This window comes from Protopterus annectens, chromosome 7.part0, assembly GCF_019279795.1.
Source record: "Protopterus annectens isolate FY-2018-M chromosome 7.part0, PAN1.0, whole genome shotgun sequence".
Taxonomy (NCBI): domain Eukaryota; kingdom Metazoa; phylum Chordata; order Ceratodontiformes; family Protopteridae; genus Protopterus; species Protopterus annectens.
This window is the reverse complement of record NC_056739.1, coordinates 764,724,730-764,750,489: the sequence shown is the minus strand read 5'-3', so window position 1 is coordinate 764,750,489 and position 25,760 is coordinate 764,724,730. Positions and strand designations below refer to the sequence as shown.

The 25,760-nt window shown below is 35.8% G+C and overlaps 1 protein-coding gene across 1 annotated transcript in view; it reads left to right on the top strand.

Moving 5' to 3' along the window:
• The window catches only part of LOC122806090 (extracellular calcium-sensing receptor-like), an 841,208-nt gene that overhangs the window by 647,553 nt on the left and 167,895 nt on the right, over positions 1–25,760 (top strand). Inside the window, exon 4 of the mRNA XM_044076328.1 lies at positions 14,809–14,932. Coding sequence (XP_043932263.1) covers positions 14,809–14,932 — 124 coding nt within the window. The remainder of the gene's footprint in view (positions 1–14,808; positions 14,933–25,760) is intronic.

Sequence of the window (25,760 nt, the reverse complement as noted above, 5' to 3'; positions counted from 1 at the left end):
AACCATTTGAGATCTTCTGGGCTGGTTCCTTCGTTGTATGAGACGTGGAGGATTCAGAAAGATCTGGTAGTCATTTTCTCGTCTCTTTTTGCCCTGTCTTGGAGGGATGGGCTCCAACCAGTGACTCTGAAAAAGTTGTAGGAAGAAGTTCCTTCAAAATCAGTTTATTTTTTCTGTCGACCAAAGCCCTAGAATTAAAGGACTTGCATATGTTGCAAGGGACTTTCAAATGGGCAGGGACAAAACAACAGACACAAGAGTCATGGGCATCAGACAAAGGGATCTTGTGCCCACACTCTTTACAGTTTTTGAAACCAGAAGGTTTATCAGCCATTATACCTGTAAACTACCAAAGGACAATAAGGCAGGAAAGTATTTTTTACTTCTTTAAAGGTCAGAAAAGAAAAGAAACTACGAACAATGGTATAAAGAATTACCATAATGGTAAAAGAGAAAGTTGGGGAAAAACTACCAATAATCGTATTAAGATACACAGAAACACATAGCGATAAGGGAGGTTAGCTTACACTAAATTTAAACAAGTATAAAATAGATAATATATCAGAAAGAGAGAAAGTTATAACACTAAACTATTATCACTCACTAAATGCTCAAGAGTTGACAGCAACCACATCCATACACGAAGGTGACAAACAAAATTGGAGGTATGGAAGGGATCTAGAGCATTATGGGTAAGGGAGGAGCTCAAGACTTTGCAAAAATGAGCTGTAAAATGCTGCTGAGTCAGATCCAAGGATTGGAACCCACATGTTGAGGAACAAACAAATGAAAATTGACAACATCAAATCTTACTGTTCACATTACTGGTCACCACACATCACCTAAAATCCAGTATCCCTCAATTTCCATCCCACATTCTACTTCTTAACCTATTTGCTGCTCTCTGCATTTTGATCTTGCAGAATGATCTTGTCACAAATATCTGCAACCATGTGATAACTTTATCTGTTGGGATATAACCAAATGCCCTACCTTGTGAACACTGTCATTTTTTACCATCCCCGTCCTCCCTGCTAAAGGCATAACCCTTCCACTCACTGATCCTTATATTCTTTTCTGCCCCTCCTGCCAGTTAAATCATCTTGTCTTTTCCACTATAGGACCCACATTTTGCCCCCAGATACAAAGCCCTCCAAACATTTGGAAGCGCATTGTCCACCTCCTGCTCAATACAGGGATTATAATTATTTATAAATAACTCACCAGTGATAAATAAATAGATGACATTGTCACAACAATACTTCCTGAAACCAGTGAAACATCCAAAATGCCTTTGAGATCACTAACCTACCTCTCCCCATAGTAACCAAACAATCATCTGCAAATAACCTAATACATACTACTTTGTCCTCACCACGACCCTGTTTCAAAATTTCATCTGCTTTCTGCACCACCATCTGTAAAGAACTGTTTCCTTTCATGAAGGGGATACTAATCCCACTTTGGGGCCTCATTAAGTTTTACCTTTATGTCTCCCTATGCCTGTCTACCCACCACCTAAAAATAATCTGAAGAAAACAGCCCAGACCACATACCTCACCAGCCTTCCAATAACCTGCATAATCAAGCATAAACCAATTAGGCAGTGGGGAAGCTTTTTTAAAACAGTTTTTATTTTTTTCTATGAAAAGTGATATATTATAATTTAACATTCTTTTTAAAATGCATATTTATCATGGTTTATGTGCATATAGTATGTAGTTTTCATTCAAACTGGCTGTCTGATTTTTCTTTTCTTTTCTTTTTTTTTCTCGAAGGGCATACTTGTTTGGGAAGGCTATAGTTGTATAATTCCAAAAATGTCTATTACTCTGCTTCAAATGACTAATAACTGTCCAGCTTTCCTCTGCTCCCACTTCCTACATGCACTCTACTCTTCTACATCCTTCCCCTACTGATCTGTTCCTGTTCTTGTACAGACCCACATAAAATTCTATCAACACCACTCAGCACTCTGCCTTCCTTTGGTATACACCCTTGAACTACAAAGGCAGATTCCTACATTTCACCCTGTATGCCTTCAATTTCTGCTCTAACAGTTTAGTGCTCTTCCCCTTTTCAGCAGTCACCAAGCCCACGCTCTTTGGTAGCACAAACCTAACGCTCACCATTCTCTGACCACCTTCCAGAGAATGTGCCTTAGCTTTGATCTCTTTTCCCCAGCCTTCCTTTCCTACTACCTCCCTACTATCTTGTTTGTGACTTATTTTCCATTTTCTTTGCGTAGTATCTTAAGAACTCCTTTTAAGTGGCCACATTCACCCTTCTCCTGCCTCACCATGGTAATTTAATCTCATCCTGCACAATTATAACTAATCTACCCTTCCATCTCCTATTGTTTATCCTGACTATCACTGTTACTATTTGCAAACAATGTGCTTCTTTCACCCCTCTCCACCACCCTGGGTCTGCATTTTCTAGTGCTCATTCCTCCACACCATACTCCCCACAGTAGCTCCACCAAGGCACAGTCTAATACCATTTCTTCTGTATATTCATCCTATATACTCGATCAAACCTCTAAAAAAGAAAAAAAGTTCAGCTCTCCTGTCTCACTGTGTTCCTTGAACAAATGATATTCCCTGTTATTTTCTCACTTCTGCTTTCATCCATCCATTAATCCATCTTTCTCCCTTCCCCACTTGAGTTATTTTGATATGTCATGCAAAATGTCACTATACCAATCTTCGCAGACAATCAGTGAAATACCCCAGCAAACATTTATCCTTTTCCTGTCTTCACCCCATCCTGATAAAACTCTCTAAATATCCTCCTCTCATTTCTGTTAGGTCTATATAAAAGGTGCAAACTGCCATTCCCCATTATTCCCCCCATTTCATGGTAATCCACCCCTCTTCCTGAATTCCAATCACTTTTATTACACAAAAACCCTTCTGCTTCTTAATTACTGTCTCAACCAGCCTTCTTCCCTTCCCTTTCAGTACAATCCAGTTCCACTTCTGGCATTCCAAAATGCTTCCTTTTAACTCCCTTACCACTCTGCTGGATAATTTCATCTCTTGTTAGATTACCCTACATGCCCATAATCTACTCAGTGCATTCCCCCTTTTACCCAAATCATTCAAGTCCTCCATATTCACAGACGCATATTTTACCTCTGGCCACTTCTCTTTTTCCCCACTTACTCCCTAACCTACATCCTCTGTAGAGATAGCAATACTTTCCTTATCCCTGAGAGCACCAGCACGTCCAATCATGATTTTCCAAATACAACTTACAACCGGCTAGGCTCTTCCTATCCCTTAATCCCCATGGATCCTGTAATTACACTCACTCTAGTTTTCTTCCTGTTCCAGCTATTTCCCTCCTTCCCTCATTTCTAAAACCCCCTTCCTTATGTAACACCTGCTTCATTATGCAATGTCATTTAGGATGGTCTTCTTCTTCTCTTCCTGCAATACCTATTTACCCTCCACACTGTCAGCCTCCATATCTGTCATAGTCATAACCTATTTGTTGTACACTCTTAACTCCAGAATGCTTTACCAGGCTCCACAGCATCTGATTTTGCTCCACATTTGCTGCCTCCACTGACTGCACCAGTGCCTAATAAGCTCCTTCGCTGGCTGTCCTTCACCAGTCTCTCCATTCCGTGACACTACCCTACTTCTCCTCTGATTGCACCCACTGCAAAAACCTCTTTTCCTAGCACTCATCTCTGGTCATCCCATGCTCCACTCATGCTTTTTATGTAACCTCTATCTGCACTCCCATTGCCTTTTTGTCTTTCTCTATGGAACACCCCCACATTTCTCCAGTCACCCTACCTACCCCATATTCCCTATCCATCTAATTTAAGCACTGCATCTAACAGTCCTACATCACAACCACAATTGTACCAGTAATCCCCAACCCTTTTATTCCCCTCACATGCTACTGAACTCATATGTCTGTTATAGATGTCATTTTATTAGACTGTATTTCAGCTCTGCTGAGATTCCAAACATAGTAACCTCTATCTGGCAGCAGATTAACACTGACCCACCCTTCCTTTAGCTCAGGCAACCCAACCCATCACAAATGACTGCAGTCTGATGTATGCTCCATCCTGTTCTACTGTGCTGTTAATAACATGATCTCTTGCACAATTGTTATTTTGTCAATGCTCCATCAACAGGGAAACCTTGTTCACTGAAATGGTTCTTTGAAGCTGGATATATTTTCTTTAATTTTGCCATATTCATATTAACACAGCATAAAGACCTTCTGAGACTGTGGCCATTTTAGTTGCTTTAGAACCACCACATTGATTTTTATCATCCATTATATTTTTACCACTAGCTACTAGTCTTCTACTGTAAAAATTTGTACACTGACACTTTTTTCCAACCTAAGGGAATAATTGCTTAATTTTTCCTGTGTGGGAGCATCTTTCTGGCTGCCATCTTGCATATATTGAGAGGCCCCTTTCCCTAACAGAAAAGAATTCCAAAATCACAAAACCTTGGATAGGTGGACTTCTCAATAAGCCTAGCTGATGAAGTTGACTTCTCAATAAGCCTAGCTGATGTAGGAAGCAGATCCCCTGCATTGTTTTGAAGCAAGATAAAACATTGTTTTCTCTGAGTAAAATATATTCTTTGAATATTATATCCTGCAGCCAATCTGTGGCAGTTTGCAAAGTTACTGTCCTGCACATTCTTAAAGTACAACTTCACTAGACAGTGGCAGAAATGTTTTGTCAGTGAACTGATTTTCCAACAGTTTAAGTACCATTTAAATAGAGCAGATATATATAAATAAACAGAGGACAAAGAACACAGACACAAACTAAATACAAGGTATAACAAATATCAGAATACTTCTGTAGATAGAGAGGTATGATATCACACAAATGCCTCATTTCTTAGTGTAGCATTGTAAGTGTTTCCCAGACCACATGATTCTGTAAGCACACTTGGAAACCATTGTAACCTTTCCAGCAATGCACAATAATAATATTCAACCTGGAAGTTCAGAGTGACTCTGCAAATCTTGTTCAGCTTAAATTGCAATTTATGGCAACAAAGGGGTTGCTTTATGGATTACATTAGAATAGGACAATAAACAGGACACCAATATATTGTGACTCCCTACTGAAATCTTGGGAGTTGCTTTGCTAAGCCCTGAGAAAGAAATTAATGACATTTAAGAGAACAGTAAATACTAAACATATATCTTCTACTTTAAACTTGCTTTTGTAAGGGGGCAAATGCCCCACACTCCTCAGAATTATATATACCAGCTCAGAGATTGCCATATCTTCAAGGGAAAAAAAAGGAATATTCTGAGAAACTTCTGTCTCAGATAAAGTGTATGTAAGCCTGCATTTTCAGCCAGTTGGTCTCCACATCTCAGGACTTGGCAAAGCAGGTCCCTGTATTTCAAATTATCGCTATGTATTTCAAATAATAAAATTACTCTGGAGCAAACTTCCACCTTGTGTAAATACACTTGTATCATACCTACAAGTCATTACTGACTTTGCCATCATGTGTCTTTAGTGAGATGGTGTTTTATCACCGTGAGTTTCATCCCCATGTATTGTATTGTGCATGCTTGCTGTACATTTTTGGGGGGCTTTTTTCCCTTTTTTTTCACTGCTGTGCAACAGTGGTGTTGATATTTATATTATTTTGCTGACTGTAGGAGGTGTTAACCTCCATTTTTGGGGTGTAGGATGCTTGTCTCCCAGCAAAAAAAATATTTTTGGTGTTTTTTATGGTTGCTCGGCTCACCATTTTTCAGTACATAATTTGTAATGGATGATGATTAGAAAGACAGTGCTTCACATTCATGTAGGTAAACCATTACAGATACCTAAAATAAGGTTGGATGAGTACAGTCTATGGACGTCTCCCACGTAGGAACCACAGAGTGTTTGAAGATCAGCATTGCAATACTTATACACTCTACAGAGACTGAGCAAACTAGTACAAAGATACCTCATAGACTACTAATTCAGTAATGGTACGCTTGGTCTTATACAGATGCCCTACTATGTCCATAGTTCTGTTCATTTTTCTAATCCAGACAGTAGTATTCCAGACGTTCAGTATATTAGTACTTCCACAAAATTTCTATGTGTGTCTGGAGTTCAGGAAATTAATCACACAGATATCTCAGTATAGTTCAGCATATTAATCCCTTCACACAACTATTTCATTGTACCAGTAGTACAGTATACCAGCATATGCATACACACTTGACAATATGCTAATAGTTTTGCATATTAATACTCCAACACAATTACATCAAAGTGACTGTTATTCACTATATTATTACTTTAAAAAATATTCCAATTTGCTCGTAGTTTAGCATATTAGTTTTTTTTCACAGACACGCCAATATGCCTAATCCTGCTTATTTACACACTACCACAAATACTAGAGTGTGTCATTTGTTTCCTGTTGTTCAGGACAGTAATCTCACACAGATACTCCAATATGTAAGTAGTTCTGTATTTTAGCACAACCACACAGTTCAGCATATTATTATTATTATCACTCAAACTGAGTGCCAGCAGGCTTGTTTATTTATACTACAAAGTGGGTACAACAATTTGCTAGAAGTTGTTTTATAAGTACTACCCAACAGATAAACCAATGTGCCACCAATTTATTATATTAGCACTCTCACACAGGCATCACAATTTGTCAGTATTTCTACTTCTTTATATTTCAACACCCACCAATATCACACCATGACAGAAGTTCAGTATATTAGTACTCTCAGACAGATAACAGAATGTGCCAGTAGCTTAGTATATTAGTACTGTCAGACAGATAACAGTATATGCCAATAGCTCAGTATATAAGTACTCTCAGACAGATAACAGAATGTGCCAGTAGCTTAGTATATTAGTACTCTCAGACAGATAACAGTATATGCCAATAGCTCAGTATATAAGTACTCTCAGACAGATAACAGAATGTGCCAGTAGCTAGGTATATTAATACTCTCAAATGGCTAACATAATGTGCCAGTAGCTCAATAGATTAACAGGGAGAGATGGGCATGCCCACCCAGAGTGGGGTAAGGGTTGCATGGGTGTTTCATACACGCATACATATTTAAATAACTAAATATATATATATGATTTATTTTAGTAGTTCCACACATGCATATACACATGCAGGTAGATTATGCTTATTAGTAGTTCTACTCATGCACCCCAAGGTGCATGCAGGTCACTTTTATTAGTAGTTCCACATATAACTCAATGTGGTGGCAGGTCAGGTTTATTTGCGACACCAGTATAGAAGCAGTTGTGACATTCCTGTGAATTAAGCAATGCAAAATTGTATTTACACAATGCCATCATTATGTTTTTTTTTCAGGGAGAGAAGACACACACAGTATCATGCAGGTAGACCCCCCAACATTTAATATAATCAACTCTAGGGTTGCTGCGCAAGGGAAAAATAGGATTCCCTCCATACAGGGAAACCTCTGTTTGTAATCTTATGTTGTTTTCGTAGTCTTGTCCACTGCATAGTTTGTTACACAGCCATCAACAGAACAAGTGCCTTATTTCCTGCTTATTCAGTAATTCCACACTTATACCAGCATTACGGTATGTCATGCTGCTTAGGTCTGTAAGGTTTCCATTAACAGTGTCATTTAAAGACTCATTTCTGTTGTAGATTAGGACTCTTGACAAACAGTAATCATGCTGTAATGCAAAACTGAGAAAACTGTATATCATTGGAAAGTATCAGTAGGTGGGATCATTGTATGTAACGTAGGGTTGGGAATACATGGTAACACAGATATCCAGATACCCAAGAACAATAAACAAAAGTGGACACTGGAACAGAACTAAAGCTTAAGGATGGATAACAGAGAAATTTCTTGCAGAAGAAAAATAACTTGGGAAACTTGTTCTGCAGAATGCAAAGCATGGACAGCTCTCCTGTCCAACAGTTTGCTGACACTTCGGCACAATACATCGGGATAAGTACTGGTGAAAGTCCTGTACACACTGGAACAGGGACAACCTGCCAGCACTGGCAGATAACAGTGAGCTGCTAACATATAGTGTCAAGAGCTCAGCTTCACTAATGAATGAGGGCTTCTAAGGAACAACTTGTGAAAGAAGGAGATGAAAGAGTGTATAAAATAAACAACAAACAGGTATTCTCCTTGATGCTTTTTGCCAGCATCTACTTTAGTGGTAGTGTTTAACCATGGCTACCTTGCTTGCCATAATCCTAGCTTGAACTGTAATTATAAAATAGACTTACAGTGTATATTAAAAAAGTAATACAAGAGGCAGCACAACAGTAAACACAGGAACAACAGAAAAAAAAATAAAAACACCACCCACCCCATCTTTGAGTGCTTTCATTCTATTTTAAAGTCAGCACTTCATCAGAAAAATGGAAGTACTCATTTCATCACCACAAATAAAAAGCCACTAAAAGTTATGTCAGTTAATTATTCAAGCTTCTTAAAGCTAAAATACAGTTCGAAGATACAACATCATTCAAACCGGGCAAAAATGCCCCTATATTAAACTGCAAAAGTACTTTTCTAAGCTATAAAACATTTTAAAAATCCTCCCTCTTAAATCCAAACTTGGTTTTCCAACCAACAAAAAGAAAAAAAAAAGAAAAAAAGAAAGAAATTAGTATACAATATACTATGTTTTGCTAAAGCACTATTACAATCTTTATGTTTTAATAGTATAGTTTTGCTCAAACATACATTTGACTAAGAGTCTAATAGTTTTGCAAATATAAAAGGTAGGGAAAGAAACACACAAAGCTAAATAAATGAGATCCATTAGAATGATATGAAAAACAGCTGCTAACACCAAAAAACGTTTTGTTATTTTGTACTGTTAAAAAAGGAGAGCTATCACTAAAACAGCACTTTGTACAAGTGCCACAATGAAAAATACCCCTCGTATTAATATTTATGATTACTACTACTACCTTTTCCTTGTAAAGTCTTAATGTTAAACCCCTTTGTAAACAACACTTTTGCCATAGCCCCATACACAACTCAGATCACTGCATATTGATTTTCCAGATGTCAAAACTATATTTTAAAACCTTGTTAAGTCCAGGGAATATTTAATGCATAATGCTTAATCAAAGCCACAGTTTTGTCTGCTCTTTTTTGCTTTCCAGGGACCAAAATTATTCAATAGTGATAAAAACTTTTTAGACCTATAGTCTAAAATTTTCTTTTTAACCATATTTAATGACAGAGGATATCCTATAACCAAAACTAATTGTCCAGTAAATCATATTCTTTAACACTACATTACTAGAAGTCAACCTAGTTGTTCTCACAAATCTGCCCTTAAATATATTCTGCTTTTATCTATCTACCTATATAAACACATATACACACACACACACACACACACACACACACACACACACACACACACACACACACACACACACACACACACACACACACACACACACACACACACACACACACACACAAAATGGGCACTAGAAAAATTTAAATACTTACTGGTGGTAGTATTCTTTCTATAACTTTTAGATGTTAAACTATTATCTCTATAAATATTAATAATCTGTGAGTCAAGTGAATTTAAGAAAATTAGTGGTATCTTCAACAACAAAAACATAAAACATCATTGTAGTACCTTTGACTAAAAAACATAATTCTTAAATAAGATGTGTATAAAATACACTATTTTGAAAATAAGTATTTGGTCTTGAAAAAATCCTCTCATTGACCAGATACCAAGCTGGTGTATAAATGTACCTGGGCCTACTATTGTCTCCCCTTTAATCTACTTAAAAATATTGTCAAAAATATTCTCCAGAACTAATTTCAATAAAGTGCAAATGTGACTAATATTAGAATTAGGGACTGATGTCTTCCTACAAAGAAAACTCCTAATCATCTCCACCCCTTGGTCATTAGGAATATTAGTGTGTAATGTAACTACAGCTTCTGTAACAAATAAATAAATAAATAAATAAATATAATATAATTCTTCCATTTAAAATATAACAGCATTTCTATGAATTCCCAAGAGTCCCTAGCACATGATGATACCAAAGGTAAAAATTTGTTTAATTTTTCATCCAAAATATTCCTATAAGTTCAGTTTTACTGCCTTTTGTAACTACAAAATGAAGGTTTAACATGATCCTTATGTGCTTAGGTATAACAAAAAAATAACCTAACCTAAGGTACTTAGCATACAAAAAAATTTAATTAGTTTTTCTGACTAATCTATTCTCTAACAGTTCCAAAAGAGATAAATCCAGAAATTGATAAGCATCATTCAGCTCATTTTTTCTTAAAATTAGAGAACTACATGTAATACTTAATAAATCCCTAACAACATAGATAATAATAATAGCTACGTGTATTCAGTCTCTTTGATGAGAATACTGTTTCTTTGTCTGATTTCATCAAACATAAATTGCGCACTTCATTTAATTCCTTTAAAGTCTGTTTTTCAACTGCTGTAATATTGTAAAATTAATTTAAATATTATGATTTCAAATAACTAAAAACAATTTTCATATATATCTGAAAAACACTCAATGTGTTATTTAAAGGTGGATTAAAACTAGGTTTTTTATTGAAAAATGCAAATGATTGTCCCAAAATTTTGTCAGTTTCATTAAAATTAAACCAAAGTTTAACTTGCACACAAAATGTCTCAACTCAAACTAAACTTGTGCAAAATAAGACCTCGTAGAAGGGACAAAATTCAAATAAAAATAGTGCCTTCTTGTGATAATCCAACAGTGAAAATTGGCTAAATTTATCACATCAGTCCCAAAATATCCTTCATTGTCCAAAACATTTGCATTCATAATTGCTTCAGGAGCTCCTACTCCCAGGGCCTCTCCCTCTATTGCTGTTTCAAAAAAAATTCCCCAGAGATGCAACCTGAGTCATATTCTGATGAACTAATCTATCCACATCTATCTGTGCAATACCATGCCCTTCTTTCACCCTCATCTTTATCTCATTCAAGTATCTTACTATAAGTTTGTCCTGTCTTCTGACCTGTGGCTAGTTATTCACTAAAAAATCAAAACAGGTCACAGCAGTATGCTCAAAACTCCAAGTCCCCTGCTAGTCATCCAGTGGATGTGATATTGTTTTCACACCATTGGAAGTTCCAACTTTTTATTACTACCAGAAAGGAACATAATGTAAACAATCTCATTCACCCATTCTTTAATATCATGTTGTAACGTTTTACATTTCCTATACTTGAGTGTAATCTCTTTCCTATGCAGCCAATCTAAAGCAACATTGTAATTGCCGATGAAGCATGGAAACAGCTGCTCTTAATAATTTCATTATTACGACTGAGGATGTCTTTGTCTAACTCAGATACGACTTTCTCATTTTATCCCATCAACATTCTAATCAATTCCAAAATTGACTTATTAATTAACTGCACCAAATCATGAAATAAGCCACTTTAAGCATTAATTCTATTTGAAACTTAAATAAGCACAGGCCAATAGGGACCCTTTTTTTGGCCAAACACTGTTTCAAAACTAAATCGTCCCAGACTAGCACTTTGTATTTAGACCGTTTAGATTCTAGATCTTTAAATAATTCTTATTGTTCTCTGAACCGACACCTGCATAGCCTAATTTTTTGTTGCTGTCGTTTACTGTGGTGCTGCCTCTTGTTTAGGAGTTAGGTCTGAGTTTTTCACCACTTTAAATAATTTGAACAATTTGGCAGTTGCTGTTTTGTCCAGCCAGGTCCTCAATGTACTACTAATAATGTTGGTGCAGCTCCAGCAATTCTACATGGAGAACAAGGTATGAACTCAGTAGTGAGGTCATCAGGACCTGTACCATTATTTCAGGATTTTCTGAACTATGTATATGTGGAACAAATGCTTTAGTGGATTTGTGGATTATATCTACAAATCCTTTTGGTGAATCAGTTAAGACAGATACTCTACTTAAACTATTTAACATCAGCTGAGCCACTGGCTTTACCTGAGGTTTGATGCACAGCAGTAGTGATGCCACTCCATTAGGGTGGTCTCGCCACTGACCCCAGGAATAACAGGCACATCATTCTAAGTCTTATTTGCAAAGCCATTAAACATGTTATATCTGACCTGATTTAAACTATGATAGTATAAATCTTATCACTCCAGACACATAGCAGTTTGGTTTTGTAAAGGGTAGATCCTATCTAATGAATCCAGTTAACTTCTTTAAAAAAGTAATGCAGACCGTTGACAGCAATCATATGTAATCTCAATGTACCTTGACCTAGCAATGCATCGGACACTATCCTTCATGCTAGCATAGTTAGTAAGCTTAATGCATTACAAACAGTTCTTTATGTAGTAAGATGGATATCAAACTATCTAAAAGATAGAACCTACACAGTGCAGGTAACAGGTGCCTCATCACAGATTATGAATGTGACCAGTGGTGCCTCACATTTTAGTGCTGGGACCTCTTTTTATTGGCGTTTACTTTTCTGATCTCCATACAATGAAACAAGACCTCTGGCTAACCAAGTTTGCAGATGAATGTAAACCGGGAGTCATTTTCAAATCTCGCTCTGATGCCAAAGTCCTTCAGCAAGAACTTAAATTTGTAAATGCCTGGTGTACTAAAAATGGGCTGTAATTAAACACTAAAAAGGGCAATATTGTGATATTTGGTAAGTAAACCCTTCAACCGCAGTACACAACATAGACAACACCCCACTCAAAAATGAGAATGTTGTTAAAGAGTTTGGTAGTTGGGTTGATAATCCCTTCTCCTTTAATCATCATGTGATGGCAGCAGTCAGGAAATCCTTCTACTTAGCACAACTAATTGCCAAAGGAATATCATCTGGATCTGAAGAGGTCATTGGCCATCCCTTATATTCAGTATTTATTAGGCCCGTTACTGAATACAATGCCCCCTTTGGGGTGTACCTCAATTGGCATATCAAGTTAGAAAGTCCACAGAGGTTTCTAATTAAAAAGCTCAGGGGTTAATAAAAAGAAACTAAAATATTAGAAAAGATTGGAAACAATGTTTCTTTATTCACAGTCTTATAGACCTCGAAAAAGAGATCTATGCCTTGCCTGCCATACCATTAGTGACCCAGTGATCATGCATCTCTTGTTTCTCCTCAAATCAGATAGTCCCACCAGTACCAAAACCACTGATCTAAATTTTCATCAGTGAATGAATAAAGCAAAATGAACAGACAGGTTCATTATGCTGTCCCTTCTCCACCTGTGGAATAGACTTCTACTCCATATTAAGCAGAGTGATACATCATTTTCCTTCATACAGGAACTGGATGATTGCATGGGTATTCAGAAATTTAACATTCACAAATTTAATGTTGGCTTGACTGGCCTAGTCCTTCTTGAAAAATTAGGCACAGTCTAAGGGTCGATACTGGCAGGCATTAATAGCCGCAAGACAAAGCTCTCTTGTATTCCCTGTTATTTCTATGAGACTGACCGAGTCATCCTTCAAATATTAGGTACAGTCTAAGAGCTGGTACTGGCAGGCAATAATAGTCTTGTATTTCCTATGATTTGTATGAGACTGGCCTAGTCCTTCTTGAAATATTAGGTACAGTCTAAGGGTTGGTACTGGCAAGCAGTAATAGTTTTGTATTTCCTATGATTTCTATGAATGTGGTTACAGTGAAAAGGCAGACTTACGTTTTACTAGAAAGCTTACAGTTTACACATTTTATCACATTTGTACCACTTGTTCTCCTAAACATAGATTCTTTAAGAATTTTTTTCCTCCTTAGCTGATAGTAAACACAGAGTGGGAATTAGTCCTGGTACATGTACAAAGAATGACTGTTTCTTATCTTACCAAGCATGATAGCAACTCCTTGTGTTTATGGGACTATAGATTGCTGAGAATTAATGCTCTCTTGGTATATAACTTTAACCTGCAATATACTGGTCAATTCATGCTGTACCATTGAATGGCTGATTGGTTGTTATGCACTGTTAATGCAGCAAAAATTATGTTGGATGTAACATCCTGCAGTGTATATTTTATTGTGAATACCTGGTAATTAAATCCATTTCAACATGTAACTCCCTACTGCTTCCCAAACATGTGAAAACATGAAGGTACTAGTACCCTCCATCAGTAGAACACCCTGTATCTGATAATGGTGCCTTGGTGAACAAAAGGGATATACATCCCTTGAATGGCAATGAGGGATATCTTTCCTCATAGCTATATTGCCAAGCCATTTTTTCACTCACTTTAGCAATTCAAACTTAACAATTTCAACTGCTTACTTTTGATCTTTTTTTTGGATTGACAATTAATTACTGACCTCTCCACAGGCAAACTGGGCCCTATAAATCAACTACCTGGATGTGATTACTGCCGACATGTAATCTAACTTTACCTAATTCTCCCCAGCCCCCCCCCATAACACATCGTCCCACCTACCCTTCCAATGCAGTCATGCTATGGTACATTTATTTATTTATTTTTTTTGCCATTATTAAAAATGTAATGAATTCCTGGAAATAGATGAAAGTGCTTATGTCCAATGTGTCCCTCAAACTCAAGTTATATCTTTTATTTTTAAAAAAGTGCTTTGCCTGTAAGTTATTTACTAATAACTGATCTGTGAGAATGTAGATAATGAATAATTCCAGAGTGTAGGAATGAGTACAAACCTTTTTCCTAATATCAGACACAGTTGTGTTACATGTGCTAGGGCACAATGCTGCTGCTGTCCCTAGAATATCAGAGTTTAAATATCAGGTTATGGATATAATAAGTTTACATGTCTTTGTTCCAGGTTCCTCACTCTTTCTGCACTGAAAGCTGCCACACTGGCTACAGAAAGGCCTCTCGAAGGGGACAACCTTTGTGCTGTTTTGACTGTTTTCCATGTTCCCAAGGAGAGATTGCAAACCAGACTGGTGAGTAGAAATTCTACCAAAAAACAAGTCAATTAACAAATGTTAACACTATGGGAAAAATCCTGTTTAGTGACAAAATATGAAAAGCAAAAGTAACACATACTTAGTATTTGCAGTGGAGTAGCAGACATTACTCTCAAATAAAGGCAGTCACCAGCAATCATAGACCGGTTATCCATTTAATTTGCTAATAAAAAGGTACTACATACTGAGGCAAAAACATTTCATATCTTAGAGTGAACCCACACTCATTTAACTATTCACTCATTGATGTAGTTATCACAAAGATAAAAAATTCACCACTCTAACATCTAACCTTGATGACTCCTGCCCAGTCACACTTTCTGGTCTAATGGAAGACCTACAGCACCACCAATTCTTATGCCTGCTCCTTCCTAAGTAATGTGTGATTCGGTACAAATTAAATGCTGCTCTCCCATTCTTCATTATAAGAAAGCAAATTGTTACTTCCTAGATTCCATTTATATCCATCAGCTGATGAAAGAGACAATGCCTGAACTATCTGGCAATCAGAACCAATATTTACATTTAAAATCTAAAATTAGTGTAAAATAAATCATAAAAGGAAAAAGACAAAATTTCAATTATTACCATGAAAAAAGCCTAAGTATTCTCAAATCCAAAGCATTCTAGATAAAAATAAGAAAGCTCAAACCCACCTTGATAATACTCAGCTAATCTATGTATTCCCCTCGCTCTCTTATACTCTTATACTTTACTGTTATCCTGTATTATTCAATTGCAAAAAAAAAAATACTCCTATGTTGCTTTCTTATATTTACTACTACTTTTAAAAAATGCTGTTGCTGAAATCCAGCTGTTTGCCATTTTTCTACTTATATAATATTTGTATAATGACTAAATGTAATCTGTATCTTTTTCTTCTTTCAACTTTTTCCTGGTTAGGGGTTGCCACAGTGGATCACCTGTCCGCTCATGATTGACAGTGGAGTTTTTATGGTGCCGAGTTGCCAGCCCAACGCAACCTTCCACAAATCTGTATACTTTAAAAAAATGCTCTTGCAGTCATCTAGCTGCTTGCCATTTTCTACTTATATAATATCTGTATAATGACTAAATGTAATCTGTATATCCTGGAGCTTTTCTCCCTGGGCCACTGCTGAAAAAGGGCTTCAGCTCAGTCAGACATTCCCGGTCAACAAATGTAAAATAAATAAATAAAAATAAATAAATAAACAAAACATTCTCATCATGTTGGATCTCAGTCCCATTTACTCTACCTTCAGCACAGAACAATACAAAACTGAATTCCCCATCTTAACAGTTCTGCTTCTCCTTCTGCATCATGCTGCCTCCTTCTCTCTTTCCCTCTCTCAAAGAAATTAGCAAATTCCCAGGGCCACTCACTAACCATGTTATGCCTGGAGGTCACTTGCTGTTTCCGTAGATTGTTAAATGTTCTAAATACTTCATAGTTCACTAAATTTATGCATTTATTTATATATTTAATTTTGTTTACAGGGTAGATCGATGAACAAATCTGACCATTTTCAGGTTCAGCTTGGGTTACATACATATTAACAACAGTAATGTATGATTAAAGGTATAACTAAATTATTCAGTGTAGTGACAACAGATGTAACGATATACACATATTTGCAAGATATTTAAAATATACTAATACAGCAATAGTGTAACAGTGGCAGTTAGGTGACATGGCCTGTGTTCTGACGTGCACTTATATTGTTCAATTAGGAATTGTTTGAACTGAGGTCTCTGATTTCAGTGAGATCAGATGCCAATAACTGCCGCAGTTTAGGGGCAAGAACAGAAAAGTTGCAGCATGTAGAATGAAGTTTGTGGATGAAATTATGAGAGGAGGGCCATAAGTAGATTGGCTTTTTAGGTTGCAGAGTGGGTGGCATGAAATTAATCTCACAGGTAGGTAGGATTGTATGTCTTGGCATAGCAGTTTGAAGAGAAGGGAGCTAAGAAGGAGGGTGGATCTGCCTTGAATGGGCTGGCAATTTGCTGTTTCCAAGGTGTTGCATCGATGTTCATGTCGATGAGAACTGGTGATGAAACAGCAGATTTTATTGCTTTGTAAGACAGAGATGTCTAGGGGAAGACCATATTCTACTTGTTCAAGCAAGGTACCTATGCGTAAGGTGGCTCTAGCAGGTTGAAAGAGGAAATGAGATATCTTTTGGGTCCAGAATAATAGGATGCAATTGACTTTGGATCTGACTTTCTAAATGTAGTCTTGGAAGTTGAGGTATTGTACAAATTAAATGCCAAGGCATATAAGTGATGTAGTGGATTTAATTAAGTTGTTTTTGAGATATTTGATACGGAGATGGCTAGGGGCTTTAATGAGTCATGCCTTTGTGCCAAACAGCATGGACTTTGTTTTTTTTTTAGGGTTGAAGTTTTTTTTTTTTAGAACAAAGCCAACTGTTTAGTTGTAGAAGGAAAACTACAAGTTGATTTTTGGATGATGTCATTGAGAAGGGTTAGAGCTGTAGATAACCATGTTATCAGCATAAAGGAGGAGTTTCAGATGAGAGAGGTCAAGAGGAAGTTTATTTACAAAAATGTAGATAATACTGGAGTAAGAAATGATCCCTGAGGAACTCCTAAAAAATCGAAAGCCGTGTCTGATAAGGTAGGCCTAATTTTAACTGTGAAAGTTCAGTTGGTCAGGAAATCTTTGAACCATTGAGTAGATTCAGAATTTACACTGATAACTTTTAAGTGGGATAAAAAGATGGAGTAAGCAACCTGGTCTAAGGTCTGGGTAAGGTTAATGAATACTGCTTCAGTGAAGTTACTTTTATCAATGTTAGTGAGGATGTCATCAGTGAGTGTCTGGACAGTATTCATGGTAACTCTGCCTGCCCAAAATCCACGGTGCTTCTGAGAAACTCAGAGATATTTGTCAAGGTAAGTGGTGAGTTGGTTGTAAATTATTTTTGCAAGGATTTTACCAGGAATAGGATGTACTGAGACAGGACAGAATTTGGAGGTTGAGGAGGTTTGTGATCATTTGGTACAGTAGTACAAAGGTTATAGATGTGTTTTAGTGGGCTGACTATGAAATCTCTGATCTCTACAGTGGTAGAGAAACCAAGAGCAGAGGTTATTAGGACCAGAGGAGAGTCTAGAGGAAGCCCTTCTAGTACAGATTCACTTTGTTTGCTTGTAGTTTTGGAAAAGTAGAAGGGTGGGAGATATTCTGAGGGATTTGGTTGAATTTGTGTGAACGAGGATGTAATGTTCTGCTATGTGGGAAGATTGGAGACATCTCTGAGAAAATCTGCAGGTTAGAAGTTTCCAGTACAGCACAGAACATGGCCAAGACAGAAAAGCTCTTTAGGTGGATTTCTCCCATAGATATTACTTACCTCATCCTAGAACTGCTTGGGGGAGTGAAGAAGGTTGATTTGTTTTGATATGATGTAATTTGCTTTATTCCTGTGTATGGCTTGTTTAACAATGTTCCTTAACTTTTCTCCCTTAACCTAGGCATGGGGTCAATTTTCAAGAATTTACAAGCTTCATCATGTAATTAAATTAGAGTTTTCAACTCTTTTGAGAGCCATGCAGTTATTTAAATGGCTTAGAGATAGTAGGAAAGTGTGTGTTTTGAAGGTCTAGTAAAAGTTGTGAGAATAAGTTGGCAGAGGAGCTTGGGTTGATCGTGTTGAGAACTAGGTCCAGGTCTGATGTTGCAAGATGGGATTTCTGTCTAGTTATTTTTGGGGGAGTTTTTGAACTATAAGAGATAGTTCTAAGGAAATATTTTATTTTCAGATTTTTATTTATTTATTTGTTTATTCTTTGTTGACCTGTTAGCCTCTTTTCAGGGAACACCTGAGGTGGAATTTATACTACTATGAGAAATTTGGCCAGGGCTTCGGGAAATTTCCTGTACTTGTCACTGTTAAAAGTGGGACCCATTTTGTATGAGCACTTCCTGTTTCCATTCTAAACATAAAGGTGGCCCAGAGAAACAGGGAGGCAGATGGAGAGAGAAGGAGATAATCGAGTGTTGAGAGAAATGCAGGAGAAAGACACTATCAAAACTGAAGAATGCATGCAGGGTTCTGAAGAGATGTTACAAAGAAATCTGTTTGATTGACATGAGTCGGCAAATGATGGATGTATAACTATAACCCTTCAGTCAGATAGGTTGTGATATAATTTATTTAAAGAAATGGTTATGCAGAGTCAGCCAGAAAATGAAGGTGATGTATCTTGGGAGGACATTATGGAGAAAATACAAAAGGATGATGCAGAGACAATCCTGAAGAATAGTGGTGAGATGGAAAAGAAAACATATTCAGAAAAAGTGAAAAAAGGCAAAATGGGAGTAGCAGAAACAATAAAGACAAAAGAAAACAAAAAACAGAAGTATGTGGTAAGGACTCAAAATAAAGAGGACAAAGAAGATAGCAGGCATGAATTGTGGGGCAATTTAATACCTCTCTTGGGTGTAAAAGCACATTTGGTAAGAGTTTTTATTCTTATTAACAGAGACAATTTTTGACATTATATTTGTGATTTTTTTAATGGAAAATGTTCTTGAAGAATATGAAAAAAGAAAGACTATAACCCATGCAACCTTTACATAATAAAAGTATTTAACAGGGAGACAAAAACGAAAATTTATGGACAATTTTGAGCAGGGGTGGGAAGAGAGGTTTTGAAAGGACATTTGAAAACTTCATTTAAAGAAGGACTGCACAGTGTAAATGTTTATGATAAAAGGGACTGGTGGATGGGATTGTAATACTGTGTTAAAAATAGAAAGATGAAAAATTATACATATACCAAGCATAAATGTGGAGAGGAATCCTATTAATTCACTAAGAATTTATAAAACTATGAATGTCAGGAAAAGGAATAATGAAAAAATTAAAGGGCTTTCTGTAAATATGAATAGTATTAAGAATACAATAATAAAAAAGGATTTTGGAGTGATGCAGTACATATAATGTAGATGTAATTAAGACACAGGAATTTTTAACAAATAAAGACAGATTACAAGCAGAGAAACTATGGGGAAGAAAGATAATCTGGAATTTGGGAAATAAGAGATGTTTTGGAATAGCCATATTTTGTAGAAATACAGTAAAGTTATTAGATGTCACTTTAGCAAAAATGGGAAGATTAACCATTGTATATTTAAAATGGAAAGAACACATATATAGAATTATAACATATGCTTATACTTATTATAAAGAAAAGGAAAGCTTATTTCATCAGATTTTAGAGTATGTAGTAATCAATATGAATATTATAATAACAGGAGACTTTGTGATTTAAAAGGCAAGAGTAAAAAGAAAGGAAATGATATAAGAAATATGTTAGAAGTTATAAGATATGGTAAGTTAAAACTTTGGGACAAAATGCATAGACTTACAAATGGTATGCAGAGAACTGAAATAGATTATTTTATAATATCTTTAGATTTAATTATAGGAAAAGGGGAGATAGTTGAAACAGAATTTTCTGATCATCTGATCTTAGAGATAAAGAAAACCAATGAATATATAAAAATAGGCAAAGGAATAGAAATGATAAATGAGAGCATGTAATAAAGAAGTTACGGGATTAGTAGTATAGTTATGGAAAGATCATATTACTATGAGAACATTTTTTAACAATTTTTCTGAATGGTTGGTGATAGTTAAAAAAAATTAAAAAAAATTTAAAATGACAATATGATGTCAGAAAAGTAGAGAAAGAAAAATATAAAAGAACATATAACAATGCATTGGAAGATTTAGAACATAATGACAGAACATACTTTTATAAAGAAAAAGAATTATATGAAAGAAATCAGGAAAAATACAAGAATTGTTATATAAGCAAATATATTTTTACAAGGAAAAAGAGAAGTGTTGAGTTACTTAAGTAGATTAGTAAAAGAAGACAGTAGTGTAATGAAAGAAATAAAACACGTAAAAGGGGAAGTAGAAGGAGCTCAGGAAAAGATTATGAATAGTGTAATGCAATATATACAAGAAATGTTTAAATAAAGAAGGCAGTGAAAAAGCATGGGAAGTAAAAAGTTAACAGAAAAAAAGAATATGAAGTTGGAAAAGGAGATTTCTTTATATGAATTAAATAAAGTATTAGGACAAGTTAATATAGATTTGGCTGCAGGACCATATGGAATAGGGTATAAAATGCATAAAAAATTAAAGGACAGACAAAAAAAATTTAAAAGATTTTGAGTTAATGGTTAAATGAAGGTTTTTATGTATAAAGAACTATGTAGTGGAATACTTAAATTTATGTTGAAGAAGGAAGAAAGAAGACAATTAAAAACTGGAAACCAATAGTATTGAATAATAATGATTATAAGATCTTTATAAAAATGATACAAATGAGATTTGAAACTGAAAAGAAAAATATTATGGAGGATAGTATGTATAGAAAAAGGGGAAGGGTTGTCAAGAATTATTAATTATAGTTAGAGAAATAATGGATGATATTATGAATAGAAAAGAATATCATGATAAGAGACCTTGATAAGGCATTTGATACAACTGGACATGAAATCTTATGGGTAATAATGAAAGACAATATTATAAGTTAAAAGTTTAGGACATTACGTATGTCAGCATACAGTAATAATAAAGTAAAATACTTGTAAATGTCTGGATAAGCCAATAGAGCCATATGAAGAGTGGTGTAAGGTAGGGATGCCCAGTACATTATATACTCTTTGTATTAGCTATGAATGTGATTGTATGTGAAATAAATTAAAAAAGAAGGAGGCAGGGTATATAACCACCTAAAGAGTTAAGAATTCCAGTTCTGTTAATGTATGCAGATGACAATATAATAATTGCAAAAAAAAAAAAAGATTTGGATAAAATAAGTAATAATTTGTAAAAAACAAACCACTGAAATGGTTGTGAGAATTCAGCAAAGGTAAAAACACTGTACAGACAGGTCGGTGACCATTCAAAAAACACCAGGCTGAAACGAGTAACTAAAATAGGACCACAGATTTATTAGATATGCCTTGAAGCGCTTTTCATCTGCTTCTTAAGCAGACTTCTTCAGAATACAATTAGTAAAGTAATAATTTGTGCAAATGATTGTCTAGAGGTGGTAGATACGGCTTTAAACAATTAGAAAAGTAAAGCTTTAGGTGATGTAATAAAGATAGTGGATATATATTTTACAATGAATTAAATGTCTGTGTCAGGTACAAAATTTGGGAATAAAATAAAGATGTAAGTAGATTTCAACAGGAAAACAACAAAAGAAATAAAACAAGAAGGGAAAAAAGAAAAAAAAATTTTTCTGGAGAATTTATAAATTATCATTTAGAAAAAAGCTTCTTGATAAATTCAGTACTGATTGCAAAAATAGCATACTTAGCAAGTGTATTTGAAAAGGAATCATTGCAGATTTCTTTTTTCATTTATATGGGGTTCTATATTAAACCCAGTTAAAAAAAGAGAAGTTTTGTATGTAAATAAAGAGGAAGGAGGTTTAGGGTTAATTAACCCAATGGTACATGCTGTTTCATTAAGTTTGTACAAAATGTTAAACTAGATAAATGAAAAAGATAAGACCCAGGATTTAATAAAATCCATGTAGGCACAGTGTAAAGCCTATACGGTATGTACCTGTGTACTCGGTCACAGTTTCCCCTTCGCAGCATGCCATGCATATTAATGATGGCATGCTGCCGAGGAAGAGCCAAGGAACATGGATATTGAATCAGTGTAGGAAGAGGTGTAGTGGTTACTCATGGCTGCAGGTAAGTGTGAGGCTCCCTGTAATGCTCCCTGCCACTTTTGTAATGTTGTGAACTGTGTCAGCTGTCCAATAAGTCATTTTTTATGATGTGTTATGTTATTTTTAATATTTTTAATTTTTTTTTTACTGCATGTTTGCGCGGCACAGTGCAGAGCATAGCAATGCCAAGCTGTGCTCACATATAGACAGCTTACACCTGGCAGACATCTAAAATAGAAACCTGATGTAATTAATTATCATAATTAAATGTATTATTTTGTTTTTCATTTACATTTGTGTGGTGTGTGCTGAGTGCAGCAGAGCTGAGAGCAGCTCATACAAACATGGCAGACACCTGCCAGATATCTAAGAATTGAAACTGGATTAAGTATTTATTTATAGGTGTGTTTAAGTGTGTTGGCATGGCACAGTGCTCAGCAACATTAACAGGTAGTCTGGTAGCATATGTGAAGGTATACTAGTTTTTATAACATCCAACTAGCTACATGGGTAGAGTTACGGCCTTATGTGTAGTAGGTCCTGGGACTGAGTCCATAACAGGCAGAATATGTCTGCAAATGAATGTACAATTTTTCATGAAACTATTGTAAATTTTGGCCCTGCTGCACTCTGCTAAGCACTGTTCATTCATGCTAAGCAGTGCATAAACATGCTAACAGCTACCAATGTTTGCACGCGGCTAAACCTCGCTAAAATTATGGTTTTGCAAGTTGTCTCACTGCTTGGCTTTGCTTAACTTGTTTGGGCACTGCTAAGCGATGCGGCACTTTTTTGAATGTTGCTGAATGACATGTAAGGGTTTAAAACAGCCTATATTAATCCCAATAGGTGGGAATTCTGCAACAGTCATTGGAGTTAAATCAACTGTTGGCATGGCTGGTGGTGTTGGCAAAGGTGTACTCTTTTGAACACAGTGGTTGGACATTTAAGGGTCCAGTATCATGGTCGGGCTCTTTCACTCATCTGGACAGGATGAAACAGATGGACATTCATGGGTTCAGTTCAAGCAGCTTTATTAGACACAAACACATTAGAAATGAGGTTTTAAACTTAAATAAACTTATAAACAGACTGACTACCACACTCATACTTGTTAACACTCTGGCTGTTCTCTCAAAATGGCACTGCTGCCTGCACCTTTTCATTATTTATATGCATGTACTACATCTGGAGATGTTTCTTAAAGGTACATACACATGCTCTGATTTACATATTCCCTCTTTGAGAAATAGTCCATATAGGAAATGACAGTATTCAATTACATGCAATTTGCAGAAATGATCTTTAGACATACAATTATACAAAACTAATTATTTGACATGCAATTATACAAAATTAGACACATATAAAACAATTATGTCCAAGTTGCTGTGTATTTTACACTAGGTCTAGAAATACGACCTGACAGTGTAACATGAAAGTCAGAATTGGATCCAGCAATGGGGACTGTTTTCAAGGAATGTTCAACTTTGAGGACAACTGGGACATCATCAGGAATGGGAATGAATACTGTGACATGTTCTTCAGTGCGAACATTGTCAGGGTTGCTTTGAAATCTAGAGTCAGTATCACATGTACAATGCTGCAATATCATTTCTGATACAGGAAGAAGATATCTTTAGTTTCTCCTGTATTCTATACCCTCATATTACACTAAGTAGGATCTCAGCTTGGTTCATATACCTTTTCACTTGACCAATTCGATCAAAGCCTTTTGCCGTTTGCATACTCACTATCTCTCCTTCTTTTAACGGGAAAAGAAATCTGCTTGTTTTATCATAGGTGAACTTCTGAGAAGAATGTTTTTTTAAAAAGTTGGCTTTGATTGCTCTGTTGTTTTTAGCATTAGGCATCAACAGACTAGAACTGATAGGCAAGGTTGTTCTGGCTTGCTTTGGTAGAACTCTCTGAGTAGGCGAACCTAGTTGGTTGTCATGGGATATATTTTTGAGATTAAGCCAAATTCAAGAAGATATCAGCATTGTCACACTTTGACCTCTCCAGTAATTGCTTTGCACTCTGTATTGCACTTTCAGCAAGGCCATTTGACTGTGGATATTCAGGACTAAGTCCCACTCTTTAGCAAATCTCTGAATCAATTGACTGGCAAACTGAGAGCCGTTGTCAGAAATATTTTTGTGTGGACTTCCATGGACTGAGAAATGATGTTTCATCTTAGTAATAACAGCACTGGATGTTAGGTTAGGTAGCAAATTGATCTCAAACCAGTTAGAATAAGAATCTACCAATACTAAATAATGTTGACTGTTCCACTCAACTATGTAAGTTGCTACTGTTGACTAAGGTAGTTCAGGAATTTTGCTTAGCTGAAGTGGCTCTTTTTGCAAATGCAGCTTAGTACTATTGCACACTGAACAAGAAGAAAGTGCTTTATCAATGTCTTTTGTTAGAGAAGGCCAAAATACTAGCACTCTCACCCATCTTTTAGTAGAATCAGAACTTGGGTGGCCATGATGTAAAATCTGGATGTACTGATGTTGTAAGGAAGTAGGAACAATAACTTTTGGACCTTTGAAAATTATACCATCTTCCATCAGCATCTCATCTTTGTATTTAAAATAAGGTTGCACTTCTGGTGGTAAACAGAATTGCTTTGATGGCCATCCTACATTGATGAAGTGGTTGAGCTTTTGCAAAAATTGGATCAGTCTTTGTATGATCTCTCAGCTCAAATCTCATATTAGAAAAATTATGCACTTCCATGACATCAAAGTTAAAATTTCCTGAATCAAGCTTTTCCATGGTATATCTGGGTGATCTGGATAAGGTATCAGCCAGATAAAGAAGGTTACCTTTTGTATAGACCATTCTGAAATTATACATTTGCAATTTGAGCATCATTCTTTGTAGTCTTACTGAAGCAAAATTTATAGGCTTCTTTAAAATAGCGACTAGAGGTTAAAGGCCAGTTTCTATCTGGATAGCTCGGTCATAAATATAATCATGGAACTTTGAACATGCAAACACAATTGCCAAAAGTTCCTTCTCAATTTGAGCATACTGTGTTTCAGCTTGGGTAAGACTTCTAGATGCATAGGCA